Source organism: Trichechus manatus, unplaced genomic scaffold (genome assembly GCF_000243295.1).
Source record: "Trichechus manatus latirostris isolate Lorelei unplaced genomic scaffold, TriManLat1.0 scaffold00108, whole genome shotgun sequence".
NCBI classification, from domain to species: domain Eukaryota; kingdom Metazoa; phylum Chordata; class Mammalia; order Sirenia; family Trichechidae; genus Trichechus; species Trichechus manatus.
Genome location: NW_004444044.1, coordinates 235,540 through 262,750, shown reverse-complemented (window position 1 = coordinate 262,750; position 27,211 = coordinate 235,540). Strand labels below are relative to the sequence as shown.

At 38.7% G+C, this 27,211-nt stretch overlaps 1 protein-coding gene across 1 annotated transcript in view; it reads left to right on the top strand.

Annotated features, from left to right (window-relative positions):
* The window catches only part of MTHFD2L (methylenetetrahydrofolate dehydrogenase (NADP+ dependent) 2 like), a 181,141-nt gene that overhangs the window by 56,979 nt on the left and 96,951 nt on the right, over positions 1-27,211 (top strand). Inside the window, exon 6 of the mRNA XM_004383311.2 lies at positions 18,748-18,840. Within this exon, the coding sequence (XP_004383368.2) occupies positions 18,748-18,840 (93 nt within the window). The remainder of the gene's footprint in view (positions 1-18,747; positions 18,841-27,211) is intronic.

The window sequence follows — 27,211 nt, the reverse complement described above, 5'->3', positions numbered from 1 at the left end:
CCGTACCAGGTTGGCTCAGGCTCTCTCAGGTTTCAAAGAGAGGAGCCAAATAGGGACGCCTAGGAATTCAGGAGTCACGCAAAGTGGTCACACCACTAGGACTGAGACACTTAGCCTAGATGGCCACCTGCTTGGCAGCAGAGTGGGAACATTTACTGCTTCTGTGGAAAGAACCATTGTCAAACTAGGGCAGGGATGATGGCAGGCATTTAGTCTCTGGTCCTCCTATCCCACTACCCCCAGGTTAGAAGTATTCATGACAAGAGTTTAGGGATATTATATTTTGGGGCAACTCTATGTTAATTAGACTTTACTGAATTACAACTTTCATTTTTGGTAGTGGGGTTTGTAAACTGAACAATAGGGGCACTGTTTGATTTCCAGTGTCTCCTAAATTCAGGCAGCTGGTATCTACAAAACACTGTACTTGGAAAATATCATTTATTTTCACATCAGATAACTGGAGTATTATACTGTAGAAAATAGCATTCATATTATTTTAAAATATATAAAAACCAAAAACCAAACCCATTGCTATCAAGTCAATGCCGACTTACAACAACTCTATAAATGTACAATGGAGTCCAAATCTTTCTTTTTCCCCATAACCTCAGCATGCAAGTTATTTATTTTCTTACCAACATGAGCATCTCTTTTCTAATGTCTAGATGCCTGATTGTTCAAGGCATCACTCATAAAGCTATTGTGTCTGCTGCAACCTAACTTTTCAGCTATCCTACTGGTCACTCTCTCCCTAGTACCTTATGCTGAAGCTACGTAGAACTACGGGGTCATTGGTGGTTCAGTGGTAGAATTCTCACTTTCCATAAGGGAGACCAGGGTTTGAGTCTCAGCCAGTACACCTTGTGCACAGCTACCATTTGTCCGTAACTGGAGGCTTGAGTGTTGCTATGATGCTTGTGATCGTTAAGGATGTGTATCAACTTGGTTGGGCCATGATTCTCAGTGGTTTGGCAGTTATGATGTAGTTTAGCAGTTGTATGATGATGTGATCACTTCCATGATGAGATTTGATATAATGTGATCACCTCCATGATGAGATCTGCTTTGAGTAGCCAGTCAGTTGAAAAAGAGTTTCCTTGAGTGTGTGGCCTGTGTCAAATACAAGTGAGCATTCTGGTGAAAAACAAGGCTGCAGGAATTGCTGGAATAACAATTGAAATGTTTCAACAAACGATGAAATACTGGAAGTGCTCATTAGTCTACGCCAAGAAATTTGGAAGACAGCTACCTGGTCACCTGACTGGAAGAGATCCATATTTATGCCAATTCCAAAAAAAGGTGATCCAACAGATTGTGGAAATTATTGAACAATATCATTAATGTCACACACAAGTAAAATTTTGCTGACGATAATTCAAAAGGGATTACAACGGCACATCAACAGGGACCTGCCAGAAATTCAAGCCTGATTCAGAAGAGGACGAGGAATGACGGATATCATTGCTGATGTCAGATGGATCTTGGCTGAAAGCAGAGAATACCAGAAAGATGTTTACCTGTGTTTTATTGACTATGCAAAGGCATTTGACTGTGTGGGTCATAGCAAATTATGGATAACATTGCAAAGAATGGGAATGCCAGAACTCTTATTTGGGCTCGTGCAGAACCTGTACATAGACCAAGAGGCAGTCATTTGAATAGAACAAGGGGATACTGTGTGTTTAAAATCAGAAAAGTTGTACATCAGGGTTGTATCATTTCACCATATATATTCAGTCAGTATGCTGAGTATATAATCTGAGAAGCTGGACTATATCAAGAAGAATGCAGCATCAGGATTGGAGGAAACTCATTAGCAACCTGTGGTATGCAGGTGACACACCCTTGCTGCTGAAAGCTGTTGTAAGGGAGACTCAAATTTAATCAAATGAGATTTTTATTAAGCCAAACCAAAGACAAAGATAATCATTGCAATGAGGGATCTGCCCATGTGCACCAGGCACAAGAGACTAGCAGAATCCACTGAATCACAATCAGGGAATTTCTAATATACTGTCACAGAAGGAAGTAAAATACATCATTGTCAAAGGCAGGATAATAAAATGGGACCTTAATAATGATTGGTTACAGAGCTTTTGTTTACTAGTTACCTACTTAGTGACATTACATTGATTGGTGTCTTACAGTTTTGTTTTAAGGCTCCTTGGGAACAACCCATAGAGATGAGCTGTTTGTGTTAAGGCTCTTTTGGAAACAAGCTAACAAAATTCTGATTGATGCTTGGTGATATGCAATGTTTCATTGGTTAGTTACCACTTAACGACCATAAGGATTCACAGAGTGGTCACAGAACATTTTTCTCTGGAAATATAGAAGTTACATAAGAGCCCTTGGTTTTGTTACAAGGAAAAACCACATTCTCTTAGATATCAAATAACAGACAGAAATGCCTTAACCAGTTTGGCTTTCTGGTTCTACAAGTTTTCTATACAGAATGAATTTCAAGCCTAGACACCATTTCAGCTTCTCTTACTCAAATCAGTTACCTCATAATAATTTTTAGGGTCCCCATCAAAGTGAAGAGAATTTTAAGCATTTAACCGATGAAGATCAAAGACTTTGGTATGGATTATACCTCAACATAAAGAAAACAAAACTCCTCAAAACTGGACCAATAAGCAATATCATGTTAAATGGAGAAAAGATTGAAGTTGTCAAGGATTTCATTTTACCTGGATCCATAATCAATGCCTATGGGAGCAGCCATCAAGAAATCAAAAGACGCATTGCATTGGGCAAATCTGCTGCAAAAGACTCCTTTAAAATGTTAAAAAGCAGAGATGTCACTTTAAGGACTAAGGTGTGCCTGACCCAGGCCATGGTATTTTCAATTGCCTCATATGCATGTGAAAGCTGGACAATGAATAAGGAAGACTGAAGAAGAATTGATGCATTTGAATTATGGTGTTGTCCAAGAATGAACAAATCTGTTTTGGAAGAAGTCCAACCAGAATTCTTCTTAGAAGTGAGGATGGTGAGACTTTGTCTCACATACTTTGGACATGTTATCAGGAGGGATCAGTCCCTGGAGAAGGACATCATGCTTGGTAAATAGAGGGTCAGTGAAAAAGATGAAGACCCTCAACAAGATGGATGGGATTGATACGGTGGCTGCAACAACGGGCTCAAGCATAACAACGATTGTGAGGATGGCACAGGATCAGGCAGTTTCGTTCTGTTGTACGTAGGGTCGCTATGAGTCACAACTGTCTCAATGGCACCTACCAACAACAACATGATGTACTTACTCCAAAAACAAGTTAAGGTGGTCCACAGCAATATATAAAGCACAATACAAATGAGATATATCTTAGAAAGAAAAAGGGGAAGTAAGGGCTAGAAGTAAAATGGAGCCAAGGATAAAGCTACTACTAAAAATAGTCATATTATTAAATCTTCACAGATCTATTTCCCCTATCAAGCACAGTGCTTTGTATATACTGGTGCCGACTATATATTTGGTGAGTTTATTTGAGTCCAAACTATACTTGGTGTGTTTGGGTCACTAATTTCATCCTGAGACCTTTTTAGCAGGGAAAAAAAAAAACGGACTAAATTCCCAAATGAGTGTGTCCCTAGGTGGCACAAACAGTTAACACATGGGGCTGCTAACAGTAAGTTTAGTAGTTGGGGTCTACTCAAAGGTTCTATTGAAGGAAGACCTGACAATCTACTTGTGAAAGACAGCCATTGAAAACTCTATGGTGCACAGTTCTGCTCTGGCACATTTGGGGTCACCATGAGTTGAAATCCACGGGATGGCAACTTGTTTTACCCAGTTAAGTATTTTTTAGATTAAAAATAATCTGAGAAGCTGGACTATATATATGAAAAAGAACTCAGCATCAGGATTGGAGGAAGACTCATTAATAACCTGTGATTCGCAGATGATACAACCTTGCTTGCTGAAAGTGAAGAGGACTTGAAACACTGATGAAGATCAAAGACTACAGCCTTCAGTATAGGCTACACCTCAACATGAAGAAAACAAAAATCCTCACAACTGGACCGATAAGCAGCATCATGAAAAAGGGAGAAAATGTTAAAGTTGTCAAGGATTTCGTTTTACTTGGATCCACAATCAACACCCATGAAAGCAGCAGTCAGGAAATCAAAAGACACATTGCATTGGGCAAATCTGCTGCAAACAACCTCTTTAAAGTGTTAAAAAGTAAAGATGCCACTTTAAGGACTAAGGTGTGCCTGACCCAAGCCGTGGTGTTTTCAGTCGCCTCATATTCATGCAAAACCTGGGCAATGAATAAGGGAGACTGAAGAAGAATTGATGCCTTTGAATTATTGTGTTGGTGAAGAATATTGAATATACCATAGACTGCCAAAAGAATGAACAATTCTGTCTTGGAGAAGTACAGCCAGAATGCTTCTCAGAAGCAAGGATGGCGAGACTTCGTCTCACATACCTTGGAGATATTATCAGGAGGGATCAGTCCCTGGAGAAGAACATCATGCCTGGTAAAGTAGTTGTTGTTGCTGTTAGGTGCCAGTCGAGTCAATTCCAACTCATAGCAACCCTATGTACCATAGAATGAAACACTGCCCCGTCCTGCGCCATCCTCACAATCTTTGCTATTTTTGAGCCCATTGTTGCAGCCACTGTGTCAGTCCATCTCGTTGAGCGTTTTCCTCTTTTTCGCTGACTGCCTACTTTACCAAGCGTAATGATATGCTACCTCCTGAGTTTTTTCTTTAGTTCTTTCGGCTTGAGAAATGCCAAGCATGTTCTTCCCTTTTGGTTTTTCTATCCCCAGGGCTTTGGACATTTCATTATTATACTCTACTTTGTCTTTTTGAGCCGCCCTTTGAAATCTTCTGAAGCTCTTTTACTTCATCATTTCTTCCTTTCGCTTTAGCTACTCTAGGTTTCAGAGCCTTCTGTAATCCATTTTGTTTTTTCTTTCTTTCCTGTCTTTTTAATGACCTCTTGCCTTCATCATGGATGATATCCTTGATGCCATTTCACAACTCATCTGGTCTTCTGTCATTAGTGTTCAGTGTATCAAATCTATTCTTGAGATGGTCTCTAAATACAGGTAGGATATACTCCAGGTCTGCAAAAAAGAGGAAGACCCTCAAGGAGATGGATTGACGCAGTGGCTGCAACAATGGGCTCAAGCATAACAACGATCATGAGAATAGGGCAGGATGGGCAGTGTTTCCTTCAGTTGTATAGGGTCATTATGAGTTGGAACTGACTCGACAGCACCTAACAACAATAACACCAAGATTAAAAATAAGCACATGCTTAGGATAAATGAAACATTTTATGATATTAAACTGGAAAGTAATTTATCCTGAGGATCCTTATAAACAGGAAATTATAATAGGCTGAGTAATGTTCCTAACATGATTTTAAGTTAACAAAATGTTTGCATTTTATAGGGCTATTTCTTTTATCCTTTAAACATAAATTAAAACTTGTGCTAGCATGCGTTTCTCTTACTTTACTAGACATTTCTTCTCATTCTCTTTTTCTGAGTCATCGTCTTCTTCTCAACTTTGAAACCGGTGGTCCTCAACCCTGGCTCCCACTTTAATCATCTGAGAGTTTTTAAAAATATAACTGTCTGAACCCAACCCAGACTAATTAAATCTGAATCTTTAGGAGTTGTACCTGAGCATCAGGATTTTTAAGAAAGCTCCATAGAAGATTCTAATTCAGTCAGGGTTGAGAATGACTTCTCAAAACATTGGAATGATCCCTGGCTTAACTTTTTTTCTATAGTCATATCCTAGGTGATCCGTTCCAGCCCCATAGCTTTAAATACCAACTGTACCTCCCCTATGCACTAGAGCCATATAACCCACTGTCTACTTGGCATCTCCACTTGGATTAACAATAGCCATTTAAAATTTACCATGTCCAAACTTCACTCTCTGTAGGCTTCCCCATCTTAGTAAGTGGCATCACCAGTTTACGCAGTTGCTCAGATCATCCTTGACTTCTCTCTTACTCTCACCCCCTGTCTGCTTCATTAACAATCTGTGTAAAATATACCCATGATTTCACCACCTCCACCAATAAAATCCTAGGTCCAGGCAATCATCTCTCACTTGGAACACTGTAATATTTACTAAGTCGTTTCCCTGCATCCATCCTTGTCCCCTCTCCCATACACAGTCTGTTTTCCACACAGTAGCTGTCAATCATCTATGGCTTCCTATAATACCTAGAATGAAATCCAAGCTTCTTACCATAATGTGCAAGACCTTACATGATCTGACCCTGGGCTACATCTCCTAACTCATTTCCCACCACTCTCCTTCTGTCACTGCCTTCCAGCCACACCTGCCTCCCACTTTCCCAGCCACATTATACACACTCATGTGTCAGAATTCATGTCTCAGTACCTTTGCATCTGGTTTTCCTTCTGCCTGGAATGCTCCTTTCCAAGTTATTTACATGATTTTTTCCCCCTCACTTCCTTTAGGTTGCTGCTCAAATGTCAATTTCTCAGGCTGTCCCTGACCACCTTAGCAAAATAGCACCCTTGCCATCATCACTTTCTATCCACGTACCTTCTCTATTTTTCTGCATAATACTTGTTACTATGTAAAATTTTATTATATATGCATTTTCTCATTTGTGTATTGTCTATATTGAATAAATGAATTGATGATTTCAATTCACTAATTTTTGACTAAATCCAGGGACAGGTTTTTAAAATATCTAGAGAAAGTGGTGGTCTGGATTTAGTCAATTTTCCCTAATACTCTTTCAAAGGAACTTTTGATAGATGTCTAAAAGTAATGAGCTTGAAACAACATTTGCCTAATTACAAGTGAAACCATATTCCTGAGTTGTTACCCACCTAGGGGCCCAAGGTGTTTGGTAGATAATTGAAGGACATTGTTGTTATTAGCTGCCGTTGAGTCGATCTGACTCCTGGAGATCCCATGCACCACAGGAAGGACCACTGTAATCCATACGGTTTTCACTGGCAGAGTTTTGGAAATAGATTACCAGGCCTTTCTTCCTAGTCTGTCCTAATCTGGAAGCTCCACTGAAACCTGTTCAGCATAATAGCCACACGCAAGCCTCTACTGACAGATGGGTAGTGGCTGCACATGAAATTGAACCTGGGTCTCCTACATGTATGGGAAAATACTACCACTAAACCACCTTTGCATTTTAATTGAAGGATAGGATTGATAAAAAGCAAATCAGACCAACTGGTCTTGACCAGATGCAAAGGCATTAAGGCCTGGTCCGTTTTAAGCATGAAAAGAATACTTAAACCTGCATGTTCTAATTTAATCTAGAAAAATAGCCGAAATTGAAATTTAAAACCTAGAGTAAATGGAATTCAGGAATCAGGAAAGTGCAATATTATTCTAAGGTCTGGAAAATGAGCCTCTTGATCATTTTACAAAAGTGTTAAGAAAGTTAAAGCTAAAACCATCCTTTTTGTAGTAGAGTCACATGCATGTCCTGTCATTAGGTGCTCCCTTACCAGAACTACCAGTCTGTGCCAGGTGAGATCTAAAGGCAGAATTTATCCCTAAGGAAAAAGAAATACCATTCAAAATCTCTTCCTAGAAGAGTCAGGGAGATAATCCCAGGTGCTATTCTGCTGACAGAAGTGAGAAAACAGTGTTTGCCAACTCTGGATTTATAACTGTGAACTGGCCAACGTGAAAGCCGTTTAGTGAAATGGTTAGGATGCTGTTGTTCTTAGTTGCCATCCAGCAGGCTCTGACTCATGGTGACCTTCTCTATAACAGATGGAACATTGCCCAGTCTTACACCATCCTCACAGTTGTTGGTATGTTTAAGTCCATTGTTGCAACTATTGTGTCAATCCATCTCATGGAAGGTTTCTCTCGTTTTCACTGACTGTTGTACCAAACATGATGTCCTTTTCTAGTCATTGGTCTTTCCTGATGACATGTCCAAAGTAAACAAGACAAAGTGTTGCCATCCTTGCTTCTAAGGAGCATTCTGGTTGTACTTCCTCCAAAACCAGTTTGTTCATTTTTTTGGCAGTCAACAGTATATTCAATATTCTTTGCCAACACTACAATTCGTATGTGTTAATTCTTCTTCAATCTTCTTTTTTCATTGCCCAGCTTTTGCATGCATATGATGCAATTGAAGAGACCATAGCTTGGGTCAGGCACACTTTAGTCATCAAAGTGACATCTTTGCTTTTTAACACTTCAAGGAATTCTTTTGCAGAAGATTTGCCCAATGCAATACTTTGTTTGATGTTTTGACTGCTGCTTCCATGGGCATTGATTGTTATTCCAAGTAGAGTGAAGTCCTTGACAACTTCAGTTTTTTTCCATTTATCATGATGTTGTTGGTCGGACCAGTTGTGAGGATTTTTGTGTTCTTTATGCACTTCATTTAGGACACTAGGGCCAGATTACATTAGTTTGAATTCTGGTTCTCACACTGAATATTTGTATGATCTTGGACAAATTACTTAACTTCTTTTTGCCTCAGTTTTCCCATTTGTAAATGCAAATAATAGTAGTTTCAATATCGTAGGGTTTTGTGAGAATTGCATGAGTTAATATGTGTAAATCACTAAGACAGTGCTATACATTTAATAAGTTCTGTTAGTCAATGTTTTTTCGGTGCCCGTTCAGCTTCAAGAGAGAATTTCTCTGTCAAAAGCATGGTTTTGCTTGAAGATACAATCACAGCTTGCTATTGTGAAGAGAAAGAAATTAATGTTCAAAGCTGGAATCTTTAGGTTTCTGGAGGCGTTTGTCCAAAAACAGAACTCAGGCTTCTTTTCTTCCTTGGGTGCTGTTCTCCTGGCGAGTACTGAGTTTTCTTCCTGTCATGTCCATTTAGTGATTTCTCCTTTAAACTAGACTATGGCATGAGTTAATGTATCTAAAGAAAATGACAAAACAAAATCCTACGTGTGAGGTTCTAGCTCAGAGTGGTCTCACCATTTTGCTTTGCCTATTGATGCAGGTACAAGCAGATATTTGAAGATGTACCTCGTAGAAGTTTAGATTTGTTTTGTGTTACTACAGAGGACAGATATAGAATCATGGTAGACTCTGCAAAAAGGTAGATTTTAGCTCTTGTAAGGGAGAAGTTTCTAACAGTCAGGGGTATGTAATATGTTATCTTCATGTTTTTGTGGAAAATGATCTATGATCAAGAAAGGATAGAAAAAACATGGTCTAAGTGAAATAAATTTCAACCACTTCAAGAATCTGCCGTCTCTAAGACCATTAACTGCTCTATACCATTCTCAGCTAGAGTAGATGATTCTCTGTGCCAACACTGTAACTTATACCCCTTCTAACATGGCACTTATCATACTGGGTTATAAGTATTATTTATGCATCTGTTTTCCATATAAGAGCAGAGAATTGTGTTTCCCTATTGCCTAGCACAGTTCTGTGTTTGTTTTCTGATGGTTGAGCAAATGAAATTAGGAAATGACCTGGGAATGTCCAACAAAAGTAAACTCATTTAGCTGATTTTAACAAAAACAGAAATTATGAAACTCTAAAATTAAACATATTGTGCTGTTTGTTCTAGCTTTGTGTTTTTTTTTAATAGCAATTATTATTTCCTCAAGTTGGCAATTGCCAGAAATTCTTTGGTACAATATACCATTTTGCATAAATTACAGCAGTAATAATAGAAAGTTGCTCAGGTGTCTCTGAGTAGGCAGTTATTGATTGACTGGACTTTTACATAGTTAGAAACATATTTGCACACAAGTTAATTATTAAGTTCTAACTGAACTCTAAGATTTAAGAGATAGGCTCCAAATCTTTTATTCTTTGTATGTCTTACAAACATGGTGGATGTAATGCACTGGGCACAAAGTAGTTGCTTCAGACTCACTTATAATAAATTTTTATCTAAGTCTGTGTGTAATTAGAAGAATTAAGTAACCTAGGCTGTTACCATATTCACAGTAAGGGGATGTCTTGGGCTGGGTGCTCTAGAGAGGCAAAACCAGTAACGTGTATAAAAATATATATATAGAGAGAGATTTATATCAAGGAAATGGCTCACACGGTTGTAGAGGCTATAATGTCCCAAGTCTGTTTGTCAGAATAGAGGCTTCTCCTGGTTCACGTAGACACAGGGGCTGGCGAACCCAGGGTTGACAGGTCAGAGAGCGGGGCTGTTGCTCACAGGCTGTGAAGATCAATGAATCCCAAGATCGACAGGCAAGACCGCAGGTAAGCTGCTAGCTCAAGTTCCAAGAACTAGAGGTCAGACGAACAGGAGCCAGCTGCAGGATCCAGAATGAGTGAAAGCCCCCAAGCCCTGCCAGAATGTCCACCCACACTCAGTATAGACCACACACCCAAGGAAACTCCCCTTCAACCGATTGGCTACTCACAGCAGATCCCATCATGGGGGTGATCACATATCAAATCTCAAAAGGGACGTGACCACAACATCACACGACTGTCGTAACAGTGAGAATCATGGCCCAGCCAAGTTGACACACAATCTTAACCATCACAGGGCATAAACTGAGTGTGGGAAGAAGTCATCTGAGGGTCAAAGATATACATCATTCTACAGAGTAGCTGCTGCAACTGGTTAGGGAAAAAGCTGAGGAGATAGAAGAGATTAGGTGTAGTAAGCCAAAGGATTAGTTGAAGAAAAGTAATGGAGGATCAGAATTGAAAATGGGAATGACAATCATTTTCATTTTCGCAATGCCAAATAAGGTAGGTTAGGTAGCTAGGTCTTGGGACCAGGAACAGATATCAAGCTGTTTACCAGCAAGGTTCAAAGGCAGAAGAGTCTGAGACATTATCTAAACACTTTTGCATGTGTGCATGTGTGTGTGTTAAAGTATATAAGTAACAATGCATTTGCCATCAAATTCGTGAAGCATTCCATATTTTTGGAAACCCTGGTGGTGTAGTGGTTAAGAGCTACAGCTGTTAACCAAAAGGTCGGCAGTTTGAATCCACCAGGTGCTCCTTGGGAACCCTATGGGGCAGTTATACTCTGTCCTGTAGGGTCGCTATGAGTCAGAATCAACTCTGTGGCTATGGGTTTGGTTTTTTTATCTATTGCTGGTGGGACTATAAAATGGGTGGTTCCTCAAAAAGTTAAACATAGAAACTCCAATACAATCCAGCAATCCTCTCCTAGATATATACCCAAAAGAATTGAAAGCAGGGTCACAAACAGATACTTGCATACCAACGTTTATTGCAGCACTATTCACAAAAGCCAAATGTGGAAACAACCTATATGTCCATCAACAGATGAATGGATAAACAAAATATGGTGTATACATACAAAGGAATATTACTCTGCTATAAAGAGAAATGAAGTCCTGATACATGCTACAAAATGGGTAAACCTTGAAAACATTATGCTACTGAAATAACGACAAATACTGTATGATCTCACTGATATGAAATCTGTAGAGTAGGCAAATGTATAGAGACTAATGTAGATGAGTGGCTCTGAACTTCTGTTAAGAGCAATGGAAAATTTGGAAACGTTAACGAACATGTGTTTTTAACTCCTTTGGTTCACCTCTCTTTTGTTATCATTAGGTCTACAAATAGCAGGCTGAAAGCCTTTCCGTGGTTTGATATTACTATAGGCAGAAACTATGATTAATCAAATCTAAATATGACTTGGATGTTTCCCATGAGAATTGTTAGCCGTATTCATTTAGGAGTAAGTTAAATTGATATGGTTGAAGGGGAGTAGGATTATCCTAAAAGATCTTTCCATGCTGGTTGAACTTGTGCCTGAAACTTTTCAGATTTTTAATTATATGTGTGTGCAACTCACTGGACTGTTATATAGCTCTCAACTCCTTGCTGAAATCAGCAGCCACACTGATGAAATGGCAGGTTTTGGTTTTGTTTTCCTTTTGATTGTGGTTTTCATGGCGCCTTGGAAGACACTCATTTGAAATCAGAGAACACTTCAGCGGGTTGCTAAGGTATAAGGGGGTTTTCAGAATATAGGAGAACTGTACTAAGACAAAGGCACCCTGGTGGTGCAGTGGCTAAAGTGCTCGGCTGCTAACTGGCAAGTCGGTGGTTCGAACACACCAGACACTGTGGGAGAAAGATGTGGCAGTCTGCTTCTGTAAAGATTTACAGCCTTGGAAACTGTATGGGGTAGTTCTACTCTGTCCTGCAGAGTCACTATAAGTCAGAATCAACTTGGTGGCAATGGGTACTGTTAGGTACTACTGGTTCCCTCTTATGGTTCTCCCTTTTCAGTTCTTCTGGTTATTCTCTTTTGTTTATTTTTCCGTATCAGCTTTAGGATAAAGTTATATGCTCCCCCCACAAAATGTCTGATGTTATTTTTATTGGAGTTGTATTAAATTTGTAAGGAACTTAAGAAGAATTGTTATCTTATGATGTGGAGTCTGTCTAAGAACATGGTTTGCCTTTCTAATTTCTCAGTCTTATTTATGTCTTTTAGTGGTGTCCTAGAGATTTTATTTTCCACATAGATTTTGCACATTTGTAGTTAAGCTTATTTCTATGTATTTCACCTTTTGTATTGCTATTATAATGGGATCTTTTCTTCCATTATATCTTCTAACTTGTTTTATATATATATGTAACATATATATATGACATTTATTAAGTACTGTATATTCACTGTTTTACTTGGCTAATTTATTGAATTTTCTCATTGTTTATAATAGTATTACCATTTTTAGATTTATCTAACTTTTTAAGTTGAATGATTTATTATTCCTACTTTATTGATATAACCATTTAGATGTATGAATTTTTCTCTAAGAATTACTTTATCTTTATTTTATAGAATCTAATATGTTGTGCTTTCCTTATCAATATTTCTAGAAATTCTGCAATGTTTTGTATTTTTTTTTGATTCAAGGATTACTTAAAATAGGATTTTTTTTTTTTAGTTTCCAGACATAATGGCCTTTTTATTTCTGATTTTGTCAAAAACTATAACTTTATTGAGTTGTGAAAAAATTATCTTTTATATTTCTAATTTTTGGTATTAATTGAAGTTTTCTTTGTAACCAAAACCATAACCATTTTGAAAATAAAATGTATTATCAATTTTCAGAGTTAGATATGTTGATGCTGTGTCAAATCCTTTTCTATTACTCATCAGTGAATGAATTAGATTTTTCTTGGATCTGCTATTTACAGGATGCTTCTGCTGGGGTTGGGGAGGAGATGCTGAGTGACTTTTCAATTCCTAGTTCACCATTTTCACCGAATGCTTCTTATTGAAATGGCTCCTCTATTATGAGTCTGTTAGCAATGATTATGAACTATACTGGGTCCAAAAAGGCTTCTTCTAAACTTTGTTCCTGTTCTCTCTGCTACAAATAAGATATATTTGTTTTAGATTTTGGGGTTGAACCCTCCACCTTAGGAAGATATTTTTCAGACGCTTTCAGAGCTCTGCCGCTGCTGGCAATCTTACTATTCTCTGGGCTTCTTTGCTGTCCTACTCTCTGTGTGGTATTACTAGCTGCTGCTTTTGTTAGCTCTTGCATATTTGGGGGATCTGTGGAAAAGACGTTTCCTAGTTTTGATAAAAATTGCGACTGTGCAGTTTTGTTGTTGTTGTTAGCTGTGTAGCATTTGCATGTTATCCAGGAGGAGAGGAGGGAAGATGTTGTCTCATGCAGCCATGTTCTAAGTCCTTCTTTCCTTGATAGCTCTTCATCACTACCCTTTACTCACTCCTCTTCTGTGGCTCACACTTTAAAAGTTGTAATTCCTCAGTCTTCTAACTTTTTTCTTTCATCCTTTACTTCATTAAAGCAACTTATTTTCTTAGTTTCTTTTATGTCTTAGACCTCTTCACCTTTTCCAACACATAATTTCAAAATTGGTCCATTTTTCCCAATTTTTTTTTTTTTTAGTTGGGATGCCCTTTTCTTCCTTCTCTATTTAGTACAGACATACCTTGGAGATATTGTGGGTTTGGTTCCAGACCACCACAATAAAGCGAATATCACAATAAAGCAAGTTACACAAATTTTTTTGTTTCCCAGGGCATTAAAAAGACAGAAAAAAAAGAAAAGACCAAAATGGATGTCAGAAGAGACTCTGAAAGTTGCTCTTGAACATAGAGAGTAGCTAAAGCGAAAGGAAGAAATGATGAAGTAAAAGAGCTGAACAGAATATTTCAAATGGCAGCTGGAGAAGACAAAGTAAAGTATTATAATGATGTGTGCAAAGACCTGGAGATAGAAAACCAAAAGGGAACAACACACTTAGCATTTCTCAAGCTGAAAAAACTGAAGAAAAAATTCAAGCCCTGAGTTGCAATTTTGAAGGAAGCATCAAAAAAAGATGGAAGGAATACACAGAGTCACTGTACCAAAAAGAACTGATTGACATTCAGCCATTTCAGGAGGTAGCATATGATCAAGAACTGATGGTACTGAAGGAAGAGGTCCAAGCTGCACTGAAAGCTTTGGTGAAAAACAGGGCTTCGGGAATTGACGGAATACCAACTGAGATGTTTCGACAAACGGATGCAGTGCTGGAAGTGCTTACTCGTTTATGCCAAGAAATTTGGAAGACAGCTACCTGGCCAACTGACTGGAAGAGATCCATATTTGTACTCATTCCAAAGAAAGGTGATCAACAGAGTGCAGAAATTATTAAACAATATCACTAATATCAAATTTTGTTGAAGATCATTCAAAAGTGGTTGCAGTGGTACATCAACAGAGAACTGCCAGAATTCAAGCCTGATTCGGAAGAGGACATGGAACCAGGGATACCATTGCTGATGTCAGATGGATCCTGGCTGAAAGCAGAGAATATCAGAAAGATATTGACCTGTATTTTATTGACTATGCTAAGGCATTCGACTGTGTAGATCATAAGAAATTATGGATAACATAGTGAAAAATGGGAATTCCAGAACACTTAATTGTGTTCGTGAGAAACCTGTACTTAGACCAAGAGATAGTCATTCAAACAGAACAAGGAGAATACTGCTTGGTTTAAAGTCAGGAAAGATGTGCGTCAGGGTTGTGTCCTTTCACCATACCTAGTCAATCTGTACACTGAGCAAATAATCCGAGTAGCTAGACTATATGAAGAAGAATGCAGCATCAGAATTGGAGGAAGACTCACTAATAACCTGCAATATGCAGATGATACAACCTTGCTTGCTGAAAGTGAAGAGGACTTGAAGCACTTACTGATGAAGATCAAAAACCACAGTCTTCAGTATGAATTACACTTCAACACAAAGAAAACAAAAATCCTCACAACTGGGCCATTAAGCAACATCATGATAAACAGAGAAAAGATTGAAGCTGTAAAGGATTTCATTTTACTTGGATCCACAATCAACGCCCATGGAAGCAGCAGTCAAAAAATCAAATGACTTATTGCATTGGGCACATCTGCTACAAAAGATCTCTTTAAAATGTTAAAAAGCAAAGATGTCACTTTAAGGACTAAGGTGCACCTGACCCAAGCCATGGTGTTTTCAGTCGCCTCATATGCATGTGAAAGCTGGATAATGAACAAGGAAGACGGAAGAATAATTGATGCCTCTGAATTATAGTGTTGGTAAAAAAATATTGAATATTCCATGGACTTCCAGAGGAACAAACAAATCTGTCTTGGAAGAAGTACAGCCAGAGTACTCATTTAGAAGCAACGATGGTGAGACTTCGTCTCACGTACTTTGGACATGTTATCAGGAGGGACCAGTCCCTGGAGAAGGACATCATACTTGTTAGAGTAGAGGGTCAGTGAAAAAGAGGAAGACCCTCAACGAGATGTATTGACACAGTGGCTGCAACAATGCACTTAAGCATAACAAAGATTGTGAGGATGGCGAAGGACTGAGCAGTGTTTTGTTCTCTTGTACGTAGGGTCCGTATGAGTCAGAACCGACTCGATGGCATCTAACAACAATAACAGTGCATATAAAATTTATGTTTACACTATACTGTAGTCTATTGAGTGTGCAATAGCATTATGTCTAAAAAAATGTACATAGCTTAATGAAAAAATACTTTATTGCTACAAAATGCTAACCATCATCTGAGCCTTCAGTGAGTCGAAATCTTCTTGCTGGTGAAGTGTCTTGCCTCAGTGTTGATGGCTGCTGACTGATCAGCGTGGTGGGTGCTGAAGGTTGGGATGACTGTGGCAATTTCTTAAAATGAGACAGTAATGAAGTTTACTTCATCAATTGACCCTTCCTTTAATGGATGATTTCTCTATAGCATGGGATGCTGTTGGTTAGCATTTTACCCATAGTAGAAATTCTTTCAAAATTGGAGTCAGTCCTTTCAAACCCTGCCACTGCTTTATCAGCTAAGTTTATGTAATATTCTAAATCCTTTGTTGTCATTTCAACAATGTTCACAGCATCTTAACCAGGAGTAAATCCCATCTCAAGAAACCAATTTCTTTGCTCATCCACAGGAAGCAACTCCTCATCCATTAAATTTTTATCATGAGATTGCAGCAATTCAGTCACACCTTCAGGCTCCACTTCTAACTATAGTTCTCTTGCCATTTCTACCACATCTGCAGTTACTTCCCCAAGAAGTCTTGAACCCCTCAAAGTCACCCATGAGTATTGGAATCAACGTCTTCCAAACTCCTGTTAATGTTGATGTTTTGACCTCTTCTCATCAATTACAAATGTTCTTAATGGTATCTAGAATGGTAAATGCTTTCCAGAAGCTTTTCAATTTACTTTGCTCAGATCCATCAGAGGAATCAGTATCTATGGCAACTATAGCTTTAGGAAATGTATTTCTTAAATAATAAGACTTGAAAGTCAAAATTACTTCCTGAACCATGGGCTGCAGAATGTATGTTGTGTTAGCAGGTATGAAAACATTAATCTCCTTGTACACCTCCGTCAGTGCTCTTGAGTGACCAGGTTCATTGTCAATGAACAGTAATATTTTGAAAGGAATCTTTTTTTCTGAGCAGTAGGTCTCAACAGTAGGTTTAAAATATTCAGTAAACCATGTTATAAACAGATGTGCTCTCATCCAGGCTTTGTTGTTCCATTTATAGAGCACTGGCAGAGTAGATTTAGCATAATTCTTAAGAGCCCTAGCATTTTGGGAATGGTAAATGAGATTGGCTTCTACTTAAAGTAACCAGCTCCATCAACCCCTAACAGGAGAGTCAACCTGTCCTTTGAAGCTTTGAAGCCAGGCTTTGATTTTTCTTCTCTAGCTACCGAAGTCCTAGATGGCATCTTCTTCTAGTATAAGGCTGTTTCATCTACACTGAAAATCTGTTGTTTAGTGTAACCACTGTCATTAGTTAGCTAGATTTTCTTTATAACTTGCTGCAGCTTCTACATCAGCACTTGCTGCTTCCCCTTGCACTTTTAGGTTATGGAGGTGGCTTCTTTCCTTAAACCCCATGAACTAACTTCTGCTAGTTTCACACTTTTCTTCTGCAGCTTCATCACCTCCCTCAACCTTCATGGAATTGAAGAGAGTTAGGGCTTTGCTCTGGATTAGGCTTTGGCTAAAGGGAATGTTGTGGTTGGTTTGATCTATCTAGACCACTACAACTTTCTCCATGTTAGCAATAAGGCTGTTTTACATTCTTATCATTCATGTGTTCATTGGATTAGCACTTTCAATTTCTTTTAAGAACTTTTCCTTTGCATTCACAGCTTGGCTAACTGTTTGGTTCAAGAGGCCTAGCTTTCAGCCTCTCTCAGCTTTTGACATGCCTTCCACACTAAGCTTAATCATTTTGAGCTTTTGATTTAAAATGAGAGACATGAGACTCTTCCTTTTGCTTGAATACTTAGAGGCCATTGTAGGGTTATTAATTGGCCTAGTTTCAATATTGTTATGTCTCAGGGAATAGGGAGGCCTGAGGGGAGAGAGACAGACAGGGAAACAACTGGTCAGTGGAGCAGTCAGAACGCACACAACATTTATCAATTAAATTTGCCATCTTATATGGGTATGGTTCGTGGTACCCCAAAACAATTACAATAGTAACATCAAAGATCACTGATCACAGATCATCATTACAGAATATGATAATAATGATAAAGTTTGAAATACTGTGAGAGTTACCAAAATGTGACACAGAGACACGAAGTGAGCACATGCTGTTGGAAAAATGCTGTCAATAGATTTTCTCCACGCAGGGTTGCCATGAACTTTCAATATGTAAAAAATGCAGTATCTTCGAAGCTCAATAAAGGGAAGCACAATAAAATGAAGTATGCCTGTGTACTCCTCCCTGTGCTTTAAGATCTAAAAAAAATATTGCCTCCTTAAGAATCCTTCATCGACACTTCCTCCAGGCAGAATTGATCTTTCATGTGTGTGCCTACAATACTTTGTTCCATTTTTAGTGCACTTATCTTGTTGTTTTCAGTACTTGTTCATCTGCCTTATCAAATCAGTGAGTTCCTCAGGAATAGAGAGCTCCTCTTTATAACCCCTGTACCTGTGTGCTAACCAGTCAATAAATAATTTTCAGGTCCTGAATGTATGGGCCCCTACTTTTGGCTCTCCTATGATGGTCAACACTTACCCTCAGTTGATCTTATTTGATTTTTCTGCTATTTCAAATGAAGGACATGATATTTTGGGTAATCTAGATTTTCTTATTTAGCTTTTCCTCTCAAGTAATTTAATCATTTGCAAAGCAATTTTCCTACTCTTAGGAAGTAACTAAAACTGCTTTAGAATTAGATTGCTCATAAAATTTGAAAAGGCTCAGTAATCATTAATGGAAGTTCTTTTGCATTTCCAGGTGATGCAACTGTGACAATAGCTCACAGATATACCCCCAAAGAACAATTGAAGATCCATACTCACCTGGCAGATGTTCTTGTAGTAGCTGCAGGTAAGTTCTTAGTGTCTGGTGCTTAGTGGACTCTCATTAGCAGAGTAATTCCTACCCTAATTGCTGACAGATTTGAAAGAATAGTTTCTTGGGAGAGTTAGGTATGTGTATGACTAGCTTTCATCTACTGGATTATACGTCTTGGCAGTCATCATATTGGTCCATTTTGTTTGTGTTAGCATTTGTCAATTCATCATGGAACCCCAAGCAGCCTTTGGAATGACAGATTAAGCACAAGAACAAATCTGCATTTTGCCAACTATTTTGACAAACTTGACTGAGCAGCAATTATGGAAAAAAGTCAGTGTGGGTCAATAATGTATTGTGGCTGTGGGAATGAACAAACAAAAAAAGCAAACAACAACAAAAAACTAATGTATTTTCAAGTTGTATTAATGATACTACAGTGTCCAGATAGACAACCACTATGCTCTAGTGGCCACATTAAGGCTGAAGAATTATGTTCTGGGTTCTAGTCATTAAGGGGAAAGTTGATGGACTGGATCGTGTGTATAGGGGAGCATCTGGGATAAAAAAGTTTCCAGAAAAGGTGACTTATGACATGTGATCTAATGAACTGAGGATATTTGGTCTGGAAGAAAAAAAGTATGATTTAAAGAAGAGACAGTGATTTTTTTGTTTGTTTATTTTTTTTAATAACCATAAAGAGGGAAAAAAATCTCATTGCTGCCTGAAAATCCTCAGTTCTTGAATAATGAGTTCCCTATCACTGCAATGATTGGGAAAAAGATAAGAACTTATCGAGGTCCCTGTAGAGCATTATTTACCAATTTTTATTAACTTTTGCACCATTATGAATGACAAAAAAAACTCATTCCCTCTTTTAACATCATGTTTTGATAAATTAAATATGATAGCTAAAAACATATGCAAATGGTTATAATTTTTTTGAACTTTTGTTCTCTGGAGAATATGTTACATTCCTTCTTTACTCCTTACCACTTAGGAGCACTGTAGAGAATTTTCATGTATTGAGTAGCAGTTTAGACTCGTTGAATTTTAGTATTTTCTGAAATTCTGAGATGATGTTATTCTATGTTTTAATGTATGGAAGAAAGAGTAGATTTATTTGTGCTGCTCTACAGAGTAAGTTAACAAGAAAGATATTTTCTTTCTTGGGCCAGAATGTAGAGGAACGGGTTGTGTGTGGATAATTCTCTTACAGGTATTTAAGAGTTTATTGTATTGTTCTGATTTTAATTAAACATGAATACTTCTGAATAGCGAAGTGGCTATTGAAGTTATTCATTCAATCAATAAACATTGAATAAACTCTTACTATGCACCAGAAGGAAACCCTGGGGGCATAGCGGTTAAGAGCTATAGCGGCTAACCAAAAAGTCGACAGTTCAAATCCACCAGGTGCTCCTTGGAAACCCTATGGGACAGACAGTTCTACTCTGTCCTATAGGGTCACTATTAGTTAGAATTGACTCAATGGCAATGGGCTTGGTTTTTGTTTTTTTTATGCACCAGGAGCTGTTCTAAGTTCTAGGGATGCAGCAGTGAACAAAATCTCAGCTCTTGTAAAGCTTATATCTTAGTGGGAGAAATAGCAAATAAACAAGCAATAAAATATAATGCCAGGTAGCGATTAGTGCTATAATAAAAAATAAAGTTGGGTGAGAGGATAGAATGCACAGGGGTACTATTAGATAGATTGGTCAGCTAAGTGATTGGTCAGCATTTTCTGGGGAAGTGACGCTTTGAAGCAGAGTCCTTTTCCTGGCTCTTCTCCATTTGCCCACTAGATCCAATCTCTGCCATTCCCTGCCTTGCTCTGGCCCAGGGAAGCTGGCTGCTGAGGACGATCTCACCCAAGCTCCTCTGCTGCTGGTTCCTGGCAGTGTTTGGCACCAACAGGAGATCAGAGGGAGGAGAGAATGGTCAGATCTCGCTATATCTTATCTACTCCCTTCCTACTTCTGTCTGTTTTCTACTTCCTCCTGTGTCTATGGCTTCTGCTGAGAAGCTTCCCTCTCTCCCTGCAACAACACTGTTTCCTGACCTCTGCCTCTTCCGTCCTAGGGATGGTACAGGCTTCCTGCTGTTTCTAATCTCCAATTTCCTCAATATTCCTTTGTTTTTCTCTTAACCCTGACCATATCTTTGAAACAGTGTCTTCATTAATGTCTCCGTCTGACTTGTCTGAGGTTGATTCTGTTTCCTCCCAGGACTCTAACTGATGCAGATCTAATAAAGTGAAAAAACAAATCAAGGAAAAGTCTTGGGGGAAGAGCATCCCAAGCAGAGGGAACACCAAATACAAAAGTGTTTATGGAGGAGTATGGTTGGGCTGTTCCAGAACATGGATATTTGAGAGCTTATTCTATCATCCTGATTTTAATTAAACATGAATTAATTATGGGGAGGCTGATAGGAAATAATGTTGGAAAGGTAGCTAGGGCTAGCTCATGTAGGATGTTGTAGGCCATGGCAAGGACTTTGATATAAGCCACGGGTGACTGACAGCAGGAGATTGACATGATCTAGCTTATGTTTTTAAAAGATCACTCAGACTTCAAGGAGAATTGCCTCTAGAGGAACAAGAGTAGAAACAGAACAGTTAATGCACTTGTGTTTAATGAATCTTGATTTTCCCTAATTTGTTTTATAGTCAAACATACAAAATAATTCTACTCTTTATTTCTACCTTTATTCTTGCCACCTAGTACTTCTGTGTTGCAGAGATAATTGTGACTCTTCTTACTTCATCTAAGACTTGAATGAGAGCCTTTTTCATTTTCATCAATTAGATGTTATTGGTAATTTCTATGAAGAGGACAATGATGGTTTAAATTAGTTTCAAGCAAATTTAATTCAGTTCCCTATTCTCATGTAGGTTCTCTTCTGGAACCCTGAATACATTTTGTAATGACTCCTGGAGCAGTGATTTACCTTCTTGTAGAGTAAAGATAGAAATGTTCCCTTTTCCAGAAGTCACCAATAAGCTGGTACAGCTAACCACATTTCTTATGTTGCTAAGAAATTGTATTCATGTAACATCAAATGGAAAATTTTGAGTGGGTTTGACAGAAGATAAATGCTTAGAGAGACAAATTTTTTCAGACCATGGATCAACATTAAGTGATATACTGCTATAGTGATTGACACATTCATAGGAGATGTTATATTGACTTATTTTTAGAATCACTTTGATTCACAAACAAGACTCTCAGAATTTGGTGAGCAAAGAGATATTTGAGTGGTCATCCTTCTCCATCTCTAACTCTAGACATAATTATATTTACATTATTTTAAATTTAAAGGTGACAGCTGATCCTAATGTTTACAATTTGCAAAGAATATTTCACAGTTGCCTTTAGTTTCCATGTATCTATCAATTGTAATATTGAATGAATATTTTATTCTATTAGAGCAAAATCCCTCAGGATGCATTCATGCTCATGTTTTATTTTATCATCATGAAAAATAGCAAATGGTGATCACAATCTTCTTTTAAGATCCACTGATATTTTCTTGTGATTAAATCAATCCTTATGTCACAAGCTGTTATACCAACACTATCGTCATCCTTGAGTTGATCCTATAGACTCACTGTGAGTTCCTCTTCAAAGGCGTAAATCAGCGCTGAGGATAAGGTGTTAAAAAGAAGACAGGAAAAGAAGGGAAAGGAAGGTCAAGCCTCTATGAAATTAATAAAATAAGAGCCAAGAGGTAACCAGGCCCCTAGGTGTGGAGACAGTATTAAGGCTCAGTTATTCCACAGAGAATGTTCTCCTACCATTAGGGGGCACCAGTCAGTTTCACAGCAATTTTAGACCTAGTTAAGTTGGCCACACACCTTCCTAGTTCTGGTCTGAAGACATTTTGAATTAAGCCAGTAGGAACAGGCCCTATTCTTGACCTTGTATTACAGCTCAAAAGTCTCTGATGAAATATAAAGGTGTGCTGAATGCCAGAAGAGAGCCCTGTATATGACACTGCAGTCATCCTGAAGAAATGAATATTTGGTTAATGGAAAATTTTGTGGAAGAATTAACTAATGATTGATACACTTCTACTTCCTGAATAATCACCTGGAGAATTTAAGGATGAAAATATGTAGGTATTTGGAAATCACAGTGAAATTATAGAGAAAATATGAATTAATGCAAAAAATAAATTCTATATAGTCAGACAATAGGAATAAAGTGTTACTAAAATGACCACATCATGCATTATGTGTGGGAAGTAAGCAAATACAATTAACAGTGAGTATTAAAGAAAGAGCTGGTGATCTAATGGCATAGGTAGCTCTAACAGGGAGGGCTGGACTCCTGTCATAACTAGAATGTCAGCATATATGTAAGCAGTCCCATATAGAACTCAGGAAGAGTAGAAGGAGGAGTACTGCGTGATAGATCAGAAAGATTGATTATGTCTGAGAGATGACAGTGAAGAACGTGGTGATGAAATCTCTGAATGGGCTTGCAGAAGAAAAAAGTAAAACCGGAAATCGTGTAAATCTCACAACGATCATGGGCATGAATAAAGTTAGTTTATGTTAATAGTAATCTCACCTCTTCAGTTTCTCAGATTCCCATAGTACAAATCTTATAGGTTTAACTATATATATCACTCACCTCTTAAACATCTCTTCCCTACCCCTCAAAAAATCGTGACTTAGGCTAATTTAGAAGCTCAAATCTGAAAAGGCTTCAAGACTCTATTCAAAGTCACCGTCTCCGAATTCACAGAGACAATTAATCTGTTTCTATGGCACTTTAATGTATCACGGTTATAGCACTTAAAGCCTATTTATAGTTGTCTGTCAACTTCACTGAACTATGGCAGAGACAGGACTGGAATTTTTTTTTTTTTTTTTTTTAAAGCTTGGTATCCAAGTGCTTAGAACAATGTCTGACACACAGTGAATGTTCAATAAATATGTACTGCATTGATTTTTAAATTGCAACTGGAATAGGGACTTCTTCAAATTGATAAAAATGTAGCTGATATGATTTTAAACATATAATTTTAAAAAGATGGACTCATTCTATTTATTGGTTGATTTACGTAGTGGCAGCATTGTTTTTGGGAACTACGGAACACTCTTAATTTCTTAGTTTATCAAGTAGTTGATAAAGCCATAAAAGTGAAATATTTGTTCATCAAAGAGTAGTTCAGAACACTAAGTGAATGAGTGGTCTGATTTGAATATGAATGTTAAGATTTAAAAGTTATGAGAAGAATGATGGAAACGTAAAGAGACTATTGTAGACATCTAAAGTACAGTAAGAGTATAAACAGTTGAATTGAAAAGGAATAGTTTAGGGGAAGATTAAATTGGTTTTGTATAAGGCTAATGATGAAGAAAGGAAAGCTAGCCATAACAGAACACTAAAATTCTAAGATTGTGTTAGAAGTTCCTTTGGTTCTTTCATATCTCTTACTTCAAGGAAACTGGAAGAAATACAGACTTAGAGTTTTAGGAATCTTTATTGTCTGGGCAGGATAGGAAAGTTATTTTGTACACACTGTTCAAAGGACCCTCCACTGATCTGAGTAAACTCTGTGGAACTAACTTCATTCAGAAGACGAACTGCTGAGTCAAGGCCACTTGTGTGTTAACCTCTGGATACAGAGTGCCACAGTGGTGAAAGCTGTCACTTTGTCCACTTAGCCATCCCTTCCAGCATGATGAATGAACCTTCACAGTAGTAACTCTAGCATCTCTATTACAACACTTTTAATGATAGACACTGTAATATAAAACAGGATAAATGGGCAATTCGGTTAAGTAATTTGGAATATTCATACTTACTTGTCATAAAATGCTAAGTGTCCAACCAACTTCCTTTTACCACTTTTCCCATTGTATTATGAAGTTTCTAGATACACTCCCATCAAGCATCATCCTATGTTCCCAATGGGGTTTTCCCTCTGGTGGATTTCCTCCTCTATGGGACAGGGTAGTAGTTTTCAGGATGCTGGGACACTGAGAAGTTCCAAGGGGTGGGGCATGGAAACCGTCTATTCCACCATACACAGCTCATGCGATTTGGGAGTGGAAGTTGCTCACTTACAGCCCTGGGTGCTTCCTGAGTGGATGACAAGCATATTTCATGGCTTCACTAATGCCATTGTTCTTCCCACGTCCTATTTGTCATTCTCCAGCTTGGCCCCTTTAGCTAACCTCCACATCTCCACTTAGAGTTTCTTCCCTTCTTACTCAATTTTGTCAATTATTTTTAATTGTATATAATAGCGTAAAATCATAGGCCTTGTTTAGAGTAAGAATTCCAGGATTTAAATCCTAACTCTGCCACTTACTAATTGTGCAAAGCTGATCACTCATCCCATCTCATGGAGCCTCAACCCCTTCATCAATATGGTATGAAAAAGAAGAAGAACCTTTAACACAGTGTTGTTAAGCCAGCCAGTCCACATAAAAAGCTTAACACAGTGAATGGTATATAGTATATGCTCAATAAATGTTATGTACTAGCAAGTTACATGTTGTTTCCTCTTAGGTCATTGTATATGAATGTTTAAACAATAATTTAGAAATAATAAATCATTTGAACTATTAAGCTACAGATTCCCTGGTTAGTGCTCAGCTGCTAACTTAAAGCTTGGTGGATTTAGATGCCTTGGAAGAAAGACTTGGTGATCTACTTCCAAATAATCAGCTATTGAAAACTCTGTGGCACACAGTTCTACTCCGACACAGATGGGTTCACCGTGCATTGGAATCGACTTGACAGCGACTGGTTTTGTTTTGTTTTTTCTGCAAAACAAAAGGAATATACTTTCTTGTTACTTTTGATACTAACACAGTATCAGAGTTGACTGATCTTCCTAAACATAAGTAAATTAATCTAAGAAATAATTTACTGGGTGAGGCCAAAATGGCAGAGTAGTCAGATGCTTCCAGTGGACCCTCTTACAACAAAGACCCGAAAAAACAAGTGATTTGATTATATATGGCAATCTGGGAGCCTGGAACATCAAAGTCAGAGTTGCGGAACCAGACTGAGTGGCAGAGGGAGGGAGAGATGGTTTGGAAGCAGCGAGGAGTTGCCAGGCCTGACCTGGCAAGAGCCTGAGCCCTTCAGGCCTGGTCAGCTTGGGGGTGAGCAGAGAGGCAGGCAAGCAGCGGTGCTCAGGAGGTACGTTTTCTGCACTGGGGGGACCCAGTGCCAAAGAGTCTACACAGCCACCCAGAACTAGTGAGAAGCAGCCCTGGACTGGGAAAAGTTAGGTAGTAGTGTACGGCCTACCTCGTGAATCAAAAGCACGCCCCTTAGGGAAAAATCTCTCTCCCGTTTACCTCCCCGCTCCCTGCTCTGCACTGGGTCCTGGACCAGCTTCAGCAATTGCCAAGTCCCCTGGGCTAGAAGTCAGATCCATCACATGCCCAGAGCCATTCTCCCTGCCTTGGAGAGTGAAGAAATTAACAAACGGGAAAAAATAAACTGCCAGCTCCCCCTAAGCCAGGAACCCAGGGTAGGCACAGCCATAAGGGATCCACAGACTCTGAGTGCCTTTCTGCCTGCATAGACTTGTGTGGGCCCATCTCAACACCGTAGGCCCTCATTACTGCAGTACAACAGGGTATATACCAGAAGTCTAACTTCAACTGTTTCAGCTGTGATGTGGCAGGTTCTTGACATTTGACACTGCTCTGCCCATTAAGCAAGGCCTTCACCTACCCACATCAGGGGCCTAAGGAGTGGTGGCTCCACCCATGCCACCTAGCCACCTGTGATAGGGGCTCATGAATAAGAGGTGCCCCATAGTCCTCATAGTCAACAGCATTAGGTGCTCATAGTCTGGCTGCAAAACCCACTCACTTATGTGCTGTAGGGAACAGGGACACGCCTTCCTCCTGGACACTCAGGGGTGGCCGTCAGCCCCCTGCCTTGCTCAGAGTGTGTCCCCCTGCTGCAGCCATATGCCCATGCCTACACCAATCACCCATGCCTGTCTAGGACTGTAAGTGAGAGCCTACATTACACACTTGGTGGCTATCTACCTGGGCACCTAAGCTGAATCCATACAGGAGGAGTGGGCGGACTCCTGAGCTCACATACCTAGTAACAGATCTGACCACCTGCTGACAGTACATTAGAGCTTCAAAGGTGCCAATAATCAAACTAGCTCATATGAGCAGCCTATTTGGGCATATCAAAACAAAACAAGAAGCTAGGACACAGTAAGCAAACATAAATATAACAACTTATTGATGACTTGGAGGCAACAGTCAATATCAAATCATATAAAGAGGCAATTGATGATGGCTTCAGCAGACTCCCAAAATAGAGACTCTAGAAATTTTCCAGAGGAGGAAAATTTCTCAGAATCCCTGGAGGCAGAATACAAAAGAGTAATATACAGAACTCTT